General features: G+C 35.8%; 1 protein-coding gene across 1 annotated transcript; it reads right to left on the bottom strand.

The window, feature by feature from the left end:
* Window positions 1–699: 699 nt before the first annotated feature.
* Window positions 700–1,703, bottom strand: LOC111908120 (dof zinc finger protein DOF3.4). Its single transcript, XM_023903962.3, has one exon. It carries the CDS (start codon window positions 1,530–1,532, stop codon window positions 810–812), a length of 723 nt encoding a protein of 240 aa, XP_023759730.1. The 5' UTR covers window positions 1,533–1,703; the 3' UTR covers window positions 700–809.
* Window positions 1,704–17,482: the final 15,779 nt, after the last annotated feature.

Raw genomic sequence — 17,482 nt, 5'->3', positions numbered from 1 at the left:
CTTAAAGTTACAACTAATATCAAAAACAAAAGAACCTTCGTTTCTTTTATAATTTTCTCAAATTTTCAAGAGATCTGATTGTTTAATTTTTTGCCATAAACAAAGGGCTGTTTTCTCTTTCTTGTCAAAATGAAATCTGTTACTACCATTTGATTTAATGAAAGAAAATCAGGTGAAATGTAATACCGACTCAATATTCTCAAATAACCAAACACTGAATCAAACTAACATGTATCTGTGACATTACCAATCCCAAATTTTTTTATTTTAAAACACCAAATTACATCTTAATATTAAAATAAAGATACCAATTCCAGTCGAAATTTTCTTTTACTTTTGCTCAGTAAAAACGTAGTAAGTTTTGTGTGTTTCCATATATATTAGAACACCTTTATTATATTCCAATAGCATATAGGGACCCTGTTGGCGGCATAGCAGCGAAGACAGCATCAACCTGATGGAACTTAACTGCCTCGATTCTTGTCTTTCACAGAAACTGGATAAGTAATCAATTTAATATAATTTTTTTTCTAACTCCTAGATTATACAAAAATTATAACATTTAATTCCAATAAGTTCTTTAAGTTAAATTAGCTGTGATTAAAAAAGAAGAAGTAGAAGAAGAAGAAGTTAAGATTTCTCGAATGAAAATAAAAAGAAAAAATTATGACGGTTGGTATTAGAATTTAGAAGACACACTTTAAAAGGTTGTTTGTTTTCTCGTACTAAAACCGAACAGGAATTAATCTAATACAGATGGTAACACATTAACAATCCTACACTATCACTTCTAAATTCAACTTTCATTTTCATATCATTCCAGGTGTAGAAATAGCAAGATCCGGCAAAGTAAAACAATCTCCACCATCTCCACTCTCCACCTGCCACGTATGCCCACCGCCGATCATACTCCCTCCGCCGCCGCCGCCGCCACCCGACGCATACTGAACAGAACCACCACCATCTCCGATTCCGGCAAACGGCCAAATCGACCTTCCAAAACCAAAGCTCCCATCTTCAAATCCTCCAACTCCAAAGAAACCAGGCCCATGTGTATTATTCAACAACGACGTAAAACTCTCACACATACTCATCCCGGACTTCCCTTCGCCGAGAAAATGCAATCCTCCGCCGTGCTCACCGGCAAACGGAATCAAGATCGGAGTACCAGTCGGTGGAGCCATATGACGGAATTCCAAAGAATGCGAAATACTAGAGTTGCCATGAGCGTTGGTGGTGACACGAGAACGTTTAGCATTCTTCCGGCTTCCACCGCCGACGGGGATATCACGAAGAGTGCCACCGTGAGTCCAGTAACGGCGACATCCTTTGCAGAAATGACGCGGCTGAGAGAAGTTGTAATTGTTGTAGTAACAGAATTTAGTGTTGGTAGAATCGCAACGTGGACACGGGAGGTGTTCGGGTTCAGGCGGCGGTGCACCTGCACCTGCACCAGCAGCACCACCACAACCACCGACGTTGTGCGGCTTTGCGATGGTAGTTCGCCGGTGATCGCAGGAATCAGATGGCATTTGTGAATGCTTTTTTTTGTTTGGAAAGAGAGGTTATAGTTTAAGTGGGAAGCTGTTGGTTTTGTCTGGTGAGATTGTGAGGGTGGAAGTGGGGTTTTATGGAGGCGGAAGGTGGATGAGAGAGAGGGTTGTAGGAGGCAGCAGGCTTTTTCAGAGATTGTGTTTTGAAGATGGAGAGATTACAGAGACGCTGTTTAATTGTGGGCTCGGCCACCAACCTTGAACCTACTCCATTAATACTTATTGGATTTAACTGGTTTGCTGCACAATAACCAAATACACCCATCCGTACGCAAAGAATAATACTACAACACTCTTAAATTAAATTGTTTTAACATGGGATAATAACCAAAATTTGATTTTTTTTATATTTAGTTATTAAACTTTTTTTCTTATCTATTTGCCATTGAATACCGGTCATAAGGGTAAAATATGAACAGTTTCAATAGTTTAGTGGCAAATAGATAACGAAAAAAAGTTTAATAACTAAATATGAACAAAATTAAAAGTTCGTTTCCCTTTAAAAAGTTCAATCACTAAATGTGAACAAACTTCCCCTTCTATTATGTTTTAGCAAATTATTTATTTTTGTTAAATTATAGCAACATTTGTTGATGAAGAAATCTATGAAATAAATTTAAAAAAAAAAACAAAACAAAACCCTGAAAATATATTTAAAAAAAAAAACAAAAAACCGAAACTGAAATAAAAAACCAATGGTTTGACATTTTCCAAAATAAAAAATCAAAATTTCCAATCTGATTTTAGTTTTACAAAAAAATGAACCATTCTCACTGATGTGAATTATGACCATTGGTTTGGCATGCGGAATTTGTGACATCCTATGAATACGTAGTTACAACATCGTCTGAACTCGTAATCCATAGTAAGGGGTTAGAGTATCATCGCATGAATACGTAGTTACAACATCGCCTGAACTCGTAATTCATCACCTACAGGTTATGGGCCCGCTGGTGTTTCCACTGGGTTGTCTAGAATAGTCCGTGGTCGCCATCTATACTTTGGTAGATGACTACATCGCCACATTGTCGGTTAAGGTTATGGTATCTCCTTTCATCCTACATCACCTATTCATCATCATCTATTTACCTAATTATCATCACCTTTCTATCATCACCTATCTCTCATCATTTTATTTCATCACACACCAACTATTTCATCTACCCATGTTTCATCTGCAACATATTTGTAGATATAAAATAAATATACTGTGTAAATCTTTTAAAACATGTATAAAATCGTTCATCCAGCATAGACAGCAAGTATTCAAATAATATGCACACATAGCACATAATTTATATAAAATACTTCATATCTATGTGTAAGATGAAAGTAACTATATATACCATAAAAATCCCATAAATGCTTCCTAACTTCAAACCCCAAGGTTTACTCTACTAAAGCTTCATATTCTCGGCTCTCTGGACCTAGAAGGGTCTAGATCTATAACACAAACTTACAAGAGGGGTTTGAGGCATTCAAAACCCCAAAGATGAAGTGATTCAAGCCCTAACCCCAAAATGGAATCTACACAATAGGGAAGGAAAGGGGGTCATTTGTGTACCTCAGAATGCAGCTCCTTGCTTGAATAACTCAGAACAATAACCTTCCTTGGTCCCTCTTGCTGGAACTCTTCTCCTTTCTTGCAAAATCACACCAAAAAGCTCAAGATGGCTCTTCCTCTCACTCTACACACTTAAGCTCGCTAGGGTTCTCACTTATGGGAAAGGTAGTCGCAATTGAAGGCCATAAGTAACTTTAAATATGGATCGGGCCCAAAGATTTAGGGTTTCTGCCAACAGCACAGACTCGTCGAGTCGCCTCACTGACTCGTCAAGTTCATTCATTAATCTGAGTCATCAGTCGCGACATTACTCGACGAGTTGAGGCGTTAACTCGTCGAGTCTCTCTTCTTAACTCAAAAGAAAAATACTTAAATTATGATACCTGGAAATCCGGATGTTACATTTTGTTTTTTTTTTATTTCATAGATTTCTTTATCAACAAATGTTGCTACAATTAAACAAAAATAAATAATTTGCTAAAAATAATACAATAGGAAGTTTGTTCACATTTAGTCATTGAACTTTTTAGAGGGAAACGAACTTTCGATTTTGTTCACATTTAGTCACTAAACTTTTTTTCGTTATCTATTTGCCACTAAACTATTGAAACTGTTCACATTTTACCCTTATGACCGGTAACAGTCGGTCATAAGGGTAAAATGTGAATAGTTTCAATAGTTCAATGGCAAATAGATAACGAAAAAAAGTTTAGTGACTAAATGTGAACAAAGTCGAATTTTCGTTACCCTTTCAAGTCATTATCCCTTTTAACATTATATTTCACAAACCATTTAATGAAAGAAAATTTTATTAGTGTTGGAGCAAGTTTTAGTATTTTTACTATTGCAATCTGCCAATCACATAACAAATCTTTTAAAAAGTTACCAAATGAATTTTGGTCGACGATGCAACAACATGTCTTCTTTGCTTTCTGATATTGGGTTTTTTTGCACGTGTGAAAGCTGAGGTGGAGGGTTTCTACTGATGAATCCCGTTTCAAAACCTAGTGGTTGTCTTGTGGAGTAGGTGTCTTTACGAATGATTACAGAAGTGTTTGGACTCTCTCTCTCTCTCTCTCTCCGCCCCAAAGTTAGTGAACATGTGGTGGAGTGGCTACATTGATGATGTGGCATGCTCTTCACTAGTGAAGATGTAGTGATGATACGAGATAGTCTTATGAGATTAAGTCTCAAGTCTCATCAAAGATATATGTAACTCAAATATTGTAATATACTTTAGAAAATTGTATAAACTTGGCTCGGGGTGTGTTTCTCCATGAAAGACATTGGAGATGCAACATATATCTTAGGGATTAAGATCTATAAAGATAGTTCCAAATGCCTTATTTACTTAAACCAAAGTAAATACATAAACAAAGTCTTGATGACGTTCAAGATACAAGATTCCATGAAATGATTTATACCTATGCAATATGGGTTGCCACTAAACAAAGCTCATTTGCTTAAAACAATTCATGGGCTTGAAATAATAAGTAGTGTCTCATATGTTTACGCTATAAGATCAATCATATACGACATGATATGTACAATGCCTAATGTATCGTTTACCTTGAGCATGATGTTCAAATTCAACAAAACAATTTAAGCAACTTCAGACAAACGATAAACGATTTTTTGTAAAACATGCAAAATAAACTTCTGAAAAAACGGTAATCAAAAAATGCAAAAATTGAACATAGTATTTAACATGGTTCGGTTAAAGGGAGCTACGTCTACGGACGAACGTGCGAGGGAGATAAAGATAGTATTTTATTTACGTTCAATAACAATTACAATCACTAACAAAAGATTGCTCTCAAACAAAAGGAACCTCTCTAGCTAACAATTTACTACTCTAAAGGATAAGCTATCAACCTCACAATAATTGTTGTCTTGAATATGCTCACGTAAATTAGCACTCACAAATGTAGATGGAGATAAAGTCACAATTTTATAGGAAAACATGGAGTTACACTAATTATCATGGATCGAACCCATCCATAATTAGGCCCTCAAAGAAATCAATCAATCACAAAACGTCCTGTAGTTGCTTCTATAATCTTCAAACTCGAGGGAATATGCATTGCCACCTATTATGCACCTTAGAGCACTTTTACCATGAATGGGGCGTATTCTCCAACATGAAGCGCTTTCTCTTTCCAAAAATCTCTTTCTGATGCCTGGAGCACATAAGTCAAATACTCCAACATATTAGGACTTATCATCATTTCTTTAAGGGAACATTCTTACACCAAGGGACCATTCTATCACAAAGGGAGCATGCTCATGATCATGGTAGAATTCTCTCATCATGAGGGAATTATCTTACTAGGAGCACAATGTGATCAAGTCTTCATACCCCAACACATGACGTATCGTTATCAAGTCGGTCCTGGAACAACTTACAGGATGACATTAATAGTAATCTTAAATATTTGAGAATAACATAGGATATGTTCCTGATATATGGATGTGAAGAATAAACCAGAGTAAAGGGTTACTCTGATGCAAGTTTTCAAACTGATAAAGGCGATTCACGCTCGCAGTTAGGATTCGTGTTATTTTTTAACGGAGGAGTGGTGACTTAGAGGAGTTCAAATCAGAACATCATAGCACACTCAACAACATAATCCCATAGGAATCTATTATAACAACGCGGGTCTAGTTAATTTAGCTAACAAAATAGGGAAGATAAAAGCTACAACGTATACTCTGAAAATATCAATACATTCAAAATGTTGTTAAAAAAGGAGACACCATAATCAAATATAGTATCTTTAGATGAGAACTTGGTTGGTCCATTCACAAAGTTGTTTCCCATCATGAAGCATAACTCTAACATCATGGTCATACTCCCATACACATTAAACATGTAAACAACCTAGTTTGAATTATTAGTTGATTTGATGTTTTAACTAATACATAATGAAATTACAAAATGATGTAAGGGTTATTAATTAGTGATCTTAATATGTGATGGTGAGTAATTATTATTAATTTATCAATGTGTTATGATTAGCATGTTTTACACTTCCTTGAATGAAGATTCAGATGTCCCATAGTTTATCATACTTTATGGAAGAAATTAATGAATTAAGATGTTTTTGGGGTGTTGGTAGATCATCCACAGTGATGGATGTAGCATAGCGATGTAACTGACATCCATATTTACTTAATAGTGATTAAGTATTGGAGTAACCAACATTTATAGAATTACTTCATGGAAATTTAGTCAGTAGTGTTACTATGATGGTGATATATTATGTCCCTGAAATATAGATACAAGAACTTGACTTTAGTATATTATGCCTTGATGTGCTCCTGTGTTGTTCGTAACTAACAGCCATATATGGTACACTCATGTCTGATATGATATAAGGGGTAAGGGTATGTGTAGTCAATGTTTATTTTTTCCTTATTACCAAGTTAGAAGATACATCTTTTGGGCGCCTCATTGATTTCGTGTTGACAGTAAATATGTAGCAACATTCAAACAGGATTGAAAATTAATAATGTAGTATGTTTTGAGTAATCGCAAATATATATTAAGAAACATAATTTTTGAATGTAAGAGCTTATTTAGAATTCCATGTCTTACGATTTATACTAGATATCGAGAAAAAAGGATATATGATCACTTATCGGGGATTGGATCGAACCCAATGGTTTAGAAGTTCTAATTAGTTGTTAGGAAGACATAACCTATGTGAAGTTGTGAGTTTGACCATAGAGATGTTCTGATATGTGCAAGTGGGAGTCTGTTGGAGATACGTCCACTACACAACATGTTGGTAACACAGATTGATTTACATGAGCCCATATGGGTTAAACACTTGACAAGTTGAAAGCAAGGACGAATAAACAAAGAAGAAATTAACTTCAGCGGACTTGGGAGCCGGAGTTGGATATGAGGGAGCCTTATCCAAAGCTATTCACTTCAGCGGACTTCAAGGACGAAGTCTAATCCAAGTGGGGGAGAATTGTTACACTCGAATTCTAGTAAATTTCCCTTCTAATCCTATAATTTATGAATTTGGCAACTTTGGCCCTTACGCAGGGGGTACCTTGTGGGTATGCTGAGCGTTAAGGGAAATATGTGGAACAACGCTGTTTTGGGACAGGGCGTACTCCGTTTGGACATAAACCCTAATATTTAGGGTTTGGACCCTATATATTGAACCTTAAGTACCATTCCATCATCCCATTTCCAGCCTCCATCACTTGAAATGTAGCCCCTTGCAAACCCTATCCCCAGTGTTGCATTTTGAATCTTGAGAGTGTGTCTTTGTGTGTTTCAAATGAAGAAGAAGGTGGTGGTGAAGTTTGGAAGCTAGAAGCAAGCTTGGATCTGGAAGTCTTGCATGATCCCCAACCTCCAGACGGTATAAAGTTCATACCTTGGTGATTAGGTTGATAAATCTTGTTGTATGTTTATATTATGAACTTTTGTCCCCAAATATGGCCTTCTTGTGCATGACATGCAATAGAGAAAATGGGTTGTCGTTTTTGACATTTTTCTAGGTTTAGAATGATAAAAATGTGTTCTTGACCCTTTGTTCTTCCCCATGCAAGAGTTTGGTTGTCTTAATGGCATAAGATGTTGGGATTTTTAGTGTTAAGCACATTAGGGCCATGCAAGACCATAAAGTTGGAAACTTTATGGTCAAGGACAACATTTGGGACTTGGATATGTAGTTTGGTGGAAAAAAGTGTATGCATTAAGCCCTTAATGAATTAAGAACAAACCCGATATGGTAAGGTTGAGGCCACGTGCCAACAAACCTAGGTCGTTGGGTTGAGGCCACGTGGCAACAAACCCAGGGCGGTTGGGTTTAGGCGATACTACTCTGTGCTGTAAACCAACAAACCCGATATGGTTGGGATGAGGTCAACGACCAACAAACCCTATATGCATGCTTGTATTGTATTTATATTTGTGGGGTATTTTATGAAACTCACTAAGCTTTGACTTAAAATTTGGATTTCACTGTTTCAGGTACTTCTGATAAGCGAAGAAAAGCGAAGGCGTGATTATAGGCACATCCTGATGTTTCTGTGATGGATACCTTGATTTGATATTTGACTTATTATGATTTGTAAATAATGTTTTGGTAACTTATGGATTTATGGATTTATGTTTTAAAAATTAAAAATTTACTTTGGTTTCAGGGACATTACAACAAACCCTACCTAGACAATTTTATGATCATATTTATGGATGATATATTGATATACTCGCGAACCAAGGAGGAACACAACCAATACTTACGAATTATACTAAAGCTACCAAGGAAGGATAAATTATATGACAAATTCTCAAAATATGAATTTTGGATCATAGAAGTACATTTCTTAGGACACGTGGTCAACAAGAAGGGGATACACGTTGATCCCTCCAAAATCAAAGCAATCAAAAATTGGGAAACACCGACAACATCGACTGAGGTGTGTCAATTCCAAGTATTGCTAGACTATTATCGGAGATTCGTCGAGAACTTTTCCAAGATAGCTAAAACTCTCACAACATTGATGCGGAAGGACACAAAGATCAAATGGAGAGAAAAATAAAAATCCACCTTCCAAACGCTTAAGCTTATACGGTGCAGTGCACCAATTCTGGCACTCCCAGAAGGAACTAAAGATTTTTTCATCTACTATGACGCCTCATATCAAGCTACGGGGTGTGTATTTATGCAGAGAGACAAATCCATTGGATATTCTTCGCGTCAACTTAAGGTGCACGAGAACATTCACACCACCCATGATTTAGAGTTTAGAGTTGGGAGCTGTAATCTTCGCCTTAAAAATTTGGCGACATTACCTGTATGGTACCAAGTGCACCATATACACCGACGACAAGAGTCTTTAGTACATATTGAACCAAAAGGAACTTAACATGATACTAAGAAGATGGATAGAACTGCTGAACAACTATGAGTGTGAAATTCGATATCACCCCGGCAAAGCAAATGTATTAACCACTGCTTTAAAAAAGAAAGGAATGAGATAAGCCTCACAGAGTGAAAGCACTCACCAGACCATACAGTCAAATCCCCCTCCCTAAATTAGAGAAGCTCAACTAGAAGATCTTAAACAAGAAACTAAGACAGAGGGATATTTATGAGGAATGGAAAAGCAATCTGAGACCAAGGATGATGGAACACTATGTTTCAAAGATCGAATATGGGTAACAAAGTCCGATGATATAAGTAGTTTGGTCTTGGATGAAGCTTACAGGACAATGTATTCAGTTCATCTAGGATATAATAAGATCTACCTTGACTTAAAGAAAAGATATTGGTGGCCAAACCAGAAGGCAAAAATCGCCACCTACGTGAGCAAATGCTTGACCTATGCTAAGGTCAAGGCAGAGCACCAAAAAACATTAGGATCACTACAAAAACCAGAAATACCTAAGTGGAAATGGTAAAAAATCGCTATGGAATTCATCACAAAACTACCTAACACGCCCAACGACACAACACTATTTGGGTAGTAATCGATTGTTTGACTAAGTCCGTCCAATTTCTACCAATCAAGGAAACAGAAAAAATGGAAAAGTTGGTTAAAATATACATCAAGGAGGTATTTAGGCTACATGGCATGCCAATATCCATTATCTAAAATAGATATAATCGATTTACATCCCGATTCTGGCAGACGATGCAAAAAGTGTTAGGAACGCCTTTCGACATGAGCACAACCTACCATCCACAGACAAATGACCAAAGTAAAAGGACTATCCAAACACTCGAGGATATGCGCCAAGAATGTGTGATAGATTTTGGAGATGTGTGGGATACTCACCTACCCTTGGTTGAGTTTTCATACAATAACAACTACCACACCAACATCAAGGGTGTACCATTCGAAGCACTATTTGGCAGAAAGTATCGCTCGTCGCTATGTTGGGCAGAAGTCGGTGACACCCAGTTAGCAAAGAAACTTGTAAGAGACACCATGATAACAGGACCGGATATCATTCACGAGACCACATAAAAGATCGTGCAAATTAGAGATCGACTAAGGACCGCTCGCGACGGACAAAAGAAATATGTTGATTTCTCACAGAAAGCTCTTGAATTCCAGGTCGAAGACAAGGTCATTTTGAGAGTCTCTCCTTGGAAAGGAGTAATAAGATTTGGAAAAGAGGTCAAACTCAATATGAGGCACATAGGACCTTTCAAAATCCTTGATAGTGTGGGCCTGATGGCTTACCAACATGCATTGCCCCCAAGAACTCAGTCGCATGCACGATGTTCTCCATATATCAAACTTCTCCAAGGATACACTTGTTATTCCTCTTAAGGAAATTAAAGTCGACACGAAAATCAATTTTGTCGAAGAATCAATTGAGATTATGGACCAATAGGTTAAGAGACAGAAGCAAAGCCATATTCCCACAATCAAAGTACTATGGAACTCTAAACGAGGATTAGAATATACGTGGGAATACAAAGACCAACTGAAGAACAAGTACCCTCACTTGTTCGATAACATCCCAACAACAAGCTAAATTTAAGGACAAAATTTCCGTTATTGAGGAGGGAGGATGCGACAACCCATAAAATATGTCACCAACTACCGTTATAATCCAACATCTCATAGGACGAAAATGTAATATTTCAAAATATGAAGGAATGTATTCGATTTTGTCTTGAACGAACATAATTACGTCAAATATTAGGCTAAAAATAAGTGTAATAAAAATCATGTCATTTTATGAGCAGGTTAACATTTTTAGAATGTACACTTCAATGGGATTCCGAAAATATAGACTTCGTAAAAACCTGACATTATATGGGAGAGGTAAGATTTATACGGTAAATAAAAATTTACCGCACATAAAAAGTAATAACGTAAAAAATTACAAAGAGAATGGTCGACTTTCAGCAAAAGTCACCAAAAGAATAATCATAGTACTTCTCAAAGTATGACTTTTGAGACAATGAACTCCTGAAACGGAACCCATACGAGGAAGTTATGATTTTTATAAAATCATAAGAATTATAAAATACGAGCTAAAAATAAAAGTAAAAATTAGCCGAAACAACCAAAAGAAAAGTTGTAATGTACGTCGAGACCTACACAATAAAAACTAAATTCTCGTAATGCGTGCTAGTGTGCATCATGCACGGATCTTGTTCTTGCGTCTAAGATCCATTAATATATGGGTGGCAAGTCACACTATGTGGAGGACACGTGGCAACTACCTAATGGAGCCACATGTAAAGCCTACACAACAAGATGCACGTGCGCGCTACAAAAACTTGCTATAAATAGCAAGCTTTGGTAGTTCAATTCTCACACCTCCATACAACCATCACTCTCTCTCGAATTCAATGCCCCTACCTCTTGAGCAACTCTCGAGTTCCGACTTCCCTATTCTACCCTACATCAACAGTTCATGCTTCACGGGTAAGTTCACGACCCCACATTAGTAATTTCATAATTATTGCTAACTATAACGCATTAGTTATATAAATTTGCATAGTACATTAGGGTAATATTATGTATGGTAGGTATCCTGCCTAACTTTTGTGGATAATATTATGCCTGGTTATCACACTAACTTACCCACCTGTAAACATAAATACCTAGTCGTTATGCTGACCAAACTTTTAGGGAACATCATACCTAGTTGTTGCCCTGGCCAAACTATGGGATAACTTAATACCTAGCGATTTCTATATCCACCCAAAACAAACATTCTTAAACATATATATATATATATATATATATATATATATATATATATATATATATATATATATATATGATTACAAATATATATGTAATAAGTATAATCGATAACATAACAATAACATTCGATATGATGACAACACAATGGTTAGATGAGACACTATTCATCCTCGGCTAAATGACCTTTAGCTGGACCCGACCTATAATCATTAAATCTTAAGTGAGTGGAAAATAAATGCATAGATCTATTTGGGGTTGACACTCTCACATGCGGTTTCTAGCTACAACCTGATGGTCAAGTCAAAGCAGGCATAACTTTTTAAACTTTGGCAATGTTTGATGAAGCGTCGTCTTGGGGAGTTCAACAACCATGAGCTCGATTATAGGAACTTATTGTAACATTGTTGAGCTTTACTTTCCAAAACTAATATTAGTAATAAACCTAAAAATATAGGGATATCATACACAACTAAACGATACGAGTTAAATAAATCATAATATTTCTAACACAACAAAAACTATATAATCCAATCTGAAACATATAAACCTGTGAACCAACCAATATTATGTTCAACTTTCAAAACCACATGTATTCTCAGGGGAATGAGTTTGGAAGATGGAGAAAGCGCGGTTGTAAGCCTATGTGTTATGTTGCTTTACTTTGCCTTCGTATGTACTTGTACCTTGAACTTATGTGTAATATTTATCACTTAAGAAATGGAGAATAAGTTTGTGTGACATCTTGATGTATATGTATAATTTTTTTTATCTATAATCCAACATCCTAATGTTGCATAGCTGGACGTTTCCACCATCGGCCGGAGCTATGACAAATCCAATTTGAAATCAAACATGTCTCAAGACTTCCTTGTAACAAACCATAATAACAACAAGTTGCGGAAGCATAAATATTGTTTTGAGTTTTATCTCATAAGTAGGTAAATAGTAGATAAATGCCATACCCCCGAGAATGTCCAAATGTCTTAGTCATGCCTATTCCTTCCTTTTTGACACACCTAAAGATCCTGCTGTAAAAATATTAAGTAGCAACTGCAAGCCTAAGGCTTGGTGAGTAATCACTACACTTACCCATTACATAAATCAAATGCAATACACGTAAAATCACACAAACACGTCATATAATAAATCACATGTTACATATCATTATATCGCTTAACACATGCTAGCATAAACATATTTACTTACTTGATCAACTAGATTCCCTTTGTGAGGATTTTCTCTAGTTGTCTAGTCCATGACCATTTTCCCCTCAGAGGCTTTTATTGGCCTAACATCCGTACATCATATCATTCATCTTACCAGTTCAACTAGATTCCCTTCGAGAGGTTTTTATCTAGTTGACTAGTGCACGGCCACTTTCATTTAGGGGCTTTTCATGGTCTAACATCCTAATATCATACAATCTACATAATAAGAGACTTAGTGAAAACTTGCCCGGATAGATGATAAGATATAACCACATAATGACTAAGGTGCCACCAAAACTTCCTCGAATCACTACACAAAAATATTACCCTAATTTACCAATTAAGGTACAACACTTAACTTTATTTCCTAATAGAGTCTTTGTTAAAACCTAGAATTTTTGTATAAGTATTTTAAACTACTATTATGTATTTAAGGGCATTTTGATCCATGTGGAAAAACATGAATTGTGTAATGATATTAAGTGACTATTTATATGTTTGTTTGATGCTTCAAGTATCGGGATATGTTTTTATGTAAGGAGAAAGAGTTGAAATTGATAGGTATGTGATATGGGTAAAAAGTATCTTTAAAAAGAGCACAAAAGCTAATTTCAGCTCTACCGCGACGTGGTGGCTAGGGTGCCACGACGTGATTCTCAAGCGGTGATTTGGGTAAGATTTTAGTATAAGTCGAGGACAATGTACTTTGCACCGCGACGTGGTAACATAGGTTACCACGATGTGGTGGTGAAAGTAGGATCCTATTATGAATCGACTCTAAAGCGTTGTTTAGAGAGACGATGGAGTCACTTGAAGAAACCACAATGTGGTGAGGGTCTTACCAATACATGGTTTCAAACACAGATTAAGGATTTGTTAGGTCTCATTCTCGCACAAAATACCCCTAATTATAGAGAGAGCTGCTCCGACGATTTTGAAAGAGTAAGAAGGATAAGTGGCAATTGGGAGTGAAGATTACAAGGACCGATCATTAGAAACTCTTAAGGTAACCTCTTATTCTTCATCCAAGATTTTAGAGCTTTAATGGTGATTTTGTGGTATGAGTTGGATGATAAAGATTTCTCTAAAATAACTTGGTATTAATGTTAAGACATGTATTTAGAATTTTAGAGCAAAGTTTTTGTAGATACTTCATGGTTGAATCCATGTTTTGATTGTTAGGATTTCAAACCCTCATGAAATGATGAATATGTGTTAAGAACTTAATAGACTAAGTGCAAGGAAGATTAAGTTAAGTGGTTTGCAAATTTATTGAAAAAAAAGATTGTCCAGATGAAGTTCTACCAAAGTACGAGTTTTTTGATAGAATTTTTATTAAGCTCTTAACTATTTAAGAACATCTTTAAATAGATTAATACGCGAATGATATAGGTTGTGGCCAAGGAGGAGTTGAAGTGCTCCAAAGGAACGTTTGAAGAAGTTTGGAAGTAGTTTGTTATCTACTTCAAAAAGGTGATTTATATCTTTCTCTAAAGTATGACTATGTGAGTTAGAACTTATTTTAAGGTATGTAAGTATGGATACATGATAGTGGATTATGTTTATGCTAGATAGTAGTATATGTTAATGAAATGTTATTATGTTTAGGATTTTATCACATGAGATTATATGAATGAAATGTTAGATTATATGAATATATGCAAATTTATTTCTATGAGTAAGAGATAAGAATGAGAAAAAGAATTCAACTAAATTAAACTATCAGTGAAGGTACTTTTAGATTCACGACGGATCCAAAGAAAGAATATTGTCTAGATATTGCTTGGAAACTATTAAGATGCTAGAGTCTGGTTATTTGCATACTGGTAAGAGGAAAGATATGTGGTCACTTCATGTGATCGACAAAGTCACTGTGTGACTAGTTTGATATGTGACATAAGAATTTTTTTTTATGTATGTTATGTTGTTTATAACTCACTAAACTTGTTGTCTGATATATCTTGTTTCCATGTATTTCAGGTTCAGGTAACAAGGCTTAACAAGAACGGATTTAGAAACATCAAAAACATGGATTGGATTATTGTTTCATGATTTTATTCTTGTTGCTTTAATTATGGTTTGGATATGATTGGTACGCCCGTATGTGTTTTCTAGAAATGCTTTTAAAGACTTTTGAAACTTTGGTATTTTGGATGATGTAAAATACTCTTATATTTTCCAGAAATTTAATGTTAAATGTTTTATAAAAATATGGGTCATTACAGTCTTGGCTTACTTAATCAAGCATATTTAGGCAAAAGACTATTTTTCCCTTCAAAACATAGTCCAAGATCTAAATCCAACAAAATTGACCAAAAGTCAAACTTTTAAAAAAGTCAACGGTTAACGGCCAACGCATTGCCGTCCAACTATTGGTCGCATCGGAATAATGTCTCGACAAAGCAACCACGACTCCCATCTAAATCCAACCTTGTGACTTATCCTTGACTACGTCGAAATTCCCCTGGCAGATTCCTATTAACTCGTTAAGCACTAAATCTCTTCAGATCAAGGCTTAGATTTTCAGATTTTATTATTTTCTGTGACTTAATGGATTAAGTTTCCGACTCTATCCATTATAAGGGCTAAATCTTTCCCTCATCCATAACCCTAACTTGATTAAGTCCATTTATTCCTATAATATTGTGTGTGGTTGCAAAAGAATCAACGCACACTGAATTTTCTTCTTCCTAAATGTCAAAAACACACTCATTTGCCACATAGAGCTCTATAGCTACTAAAACTCCAAGAACATAAGATCAAAATGACAAAAAGTGACCAAAAACTCACTGAACATGGAATCGAATAAAGCTAGGATCTCTGTAACCTGCAATGCTTTTTGAGGGTCTAGAAGGTGGTGGAAACTTAACTAGAAAACGTTTCTCTAAGCTCCACAACCTTTCTTTCTTCTTCAAGTAGCTTTCAAAACCAACACAATCTTCTTAGATGCACAAAAAGGGTTAGGGTTATGTTTTTGGTGAATGAGGCAGATGATTTGAAGATACCCTAAAAGTTATAACCGTTATATAGGGTTCAAGGACTGGTTTATAGTGTATTGGGCCATGACAACTCCACATAGCAAATTTAGACATCGCACTCGCTACTTATTAACATGTACTACGCTGTGGCCCTTTAGCAACCATTGCGCTTTTCCGCCAAAAATTCCCAATAGAAAATTTAAACAATTTAACAAAGAATTTATTATAAGTGTTAAAATTTTATTGCTTACGTCTCACATTTTCATTATCATCCTTTTATTCTTAAGGGATGTAATGCGTCCTTTTTCACAATGAATCCAAAGGGGCATGATATGAAGGTTGTTAGATATTTTTGGCCCACTGGCTTGATTGTTTTCCAATATAATATTATTGGCAAGATTTTAACTAATAGATTGGCAAAGGTGATTACTAGTGTAGTGACCTTGGAGCAGTCGACGTTTGTTAAAGTCAAATGGATTTTAAGATGGTATATTCATTTTAAAAGAAACCATTTCTTTGTGCAAGGTGCAAAACAAGCAACTCATGATCTTCAATGTAGATTTGAAGTAAGCTTACAACTCACTTTCTTATAATTATATTCTTGAAATCATGTACATTATGGGGTTTGGTACGATGCGGTGTGGGTGGATTAGGGCGGTTGTGCAATATGGCATAAAATTTGTGTTAGTTAATGGTTCGCCTATTAAGAAGTTTGTAGTTTGGAGGGGGTTGAGACCAAAAGACCTCTTATATCCTTTCTTGTTCATTTTAGCCGTGGAAGGTATTCACGTGGCTTTGGTGCATGCTCACATGGTTGAGGTCTTTACAGAAATGGATATTTTGTGTTTGGACGTGCTGATTTCGCATTTATTTTATGTTAATGATGCTATTATATTGTTTCATTGAGAGGTAGAGAATGCTATTAGGATAGTTTGTATTCTTAGATTCTTCTTTTCAGTGTCTGGGTTGAAGATCAATCTGCATAAAAGCAAATTGATTGGAATTGGTGTTGATTCTTTTATGGTTGAATTTGCAAATTGATTGGAGTTGGTGTTGATTCTTTTATGGTTGAATTTACTGCTTCGATTGTTGGGTGTAGACTGCTTATTTGCCTTTTGTTCATTTAGGAATTTTGGCCGGTCAATAAATGAACCAGGTGGTGCTTGGTCTACTATTTCGTATCATTATAGGAAGACGCTTTCAAGGTGGAAGGTTAAGTCTTATTTATTTGCAGGAGACTTACTTTACTAAAGTTTGTATTATGGACGATTGGGATGTATTTTATGTTGATTTTTGGGTTCCTGTTATTCTTTAGAGTCTCTTAGGGCTCGATTTTCTAGGGGCTAATCTTGGAGAGAGACGTATACATTGAGTCAATTGGGATAAAGTGATGGGTATTAGATTGGAGGGCGGGTTGGGGTTTTTGCGTTTAATCGGGCATTATTGTTTCTGTGGTATTGGAGATTATTTTATCGC

Source organism: Lactuca sativa, chromosome 4 (assembly GCF_002870075.4).
Source record: "Lactuca sativa cultivar Salinas chromosome 4, Lsat_Salinas_v11, whole genome shotgun sequence".
Taxonomy (NCBI): Eukaryota; Viridiplantae; Streptophyta; class Magnoliopsida; order Asterales; family Asteraceae; genus Lactuca; species Lactuca sativa.
The sequence above is the reverse complement of the archived record's forward strand: the minus strand, read 5'-3'. Positions and strand labels throughout refer to the sequence as shown.

Excerpts from the sequence above, each read along its gene's own strand:
- LOC111908120 (XM_023903962.3), bottom strand. The coding sequence starts at position 1,532 with ATGCCATCTGATTCCTGCGATCACCGGCGAACTACCATCGCAAAGCCG.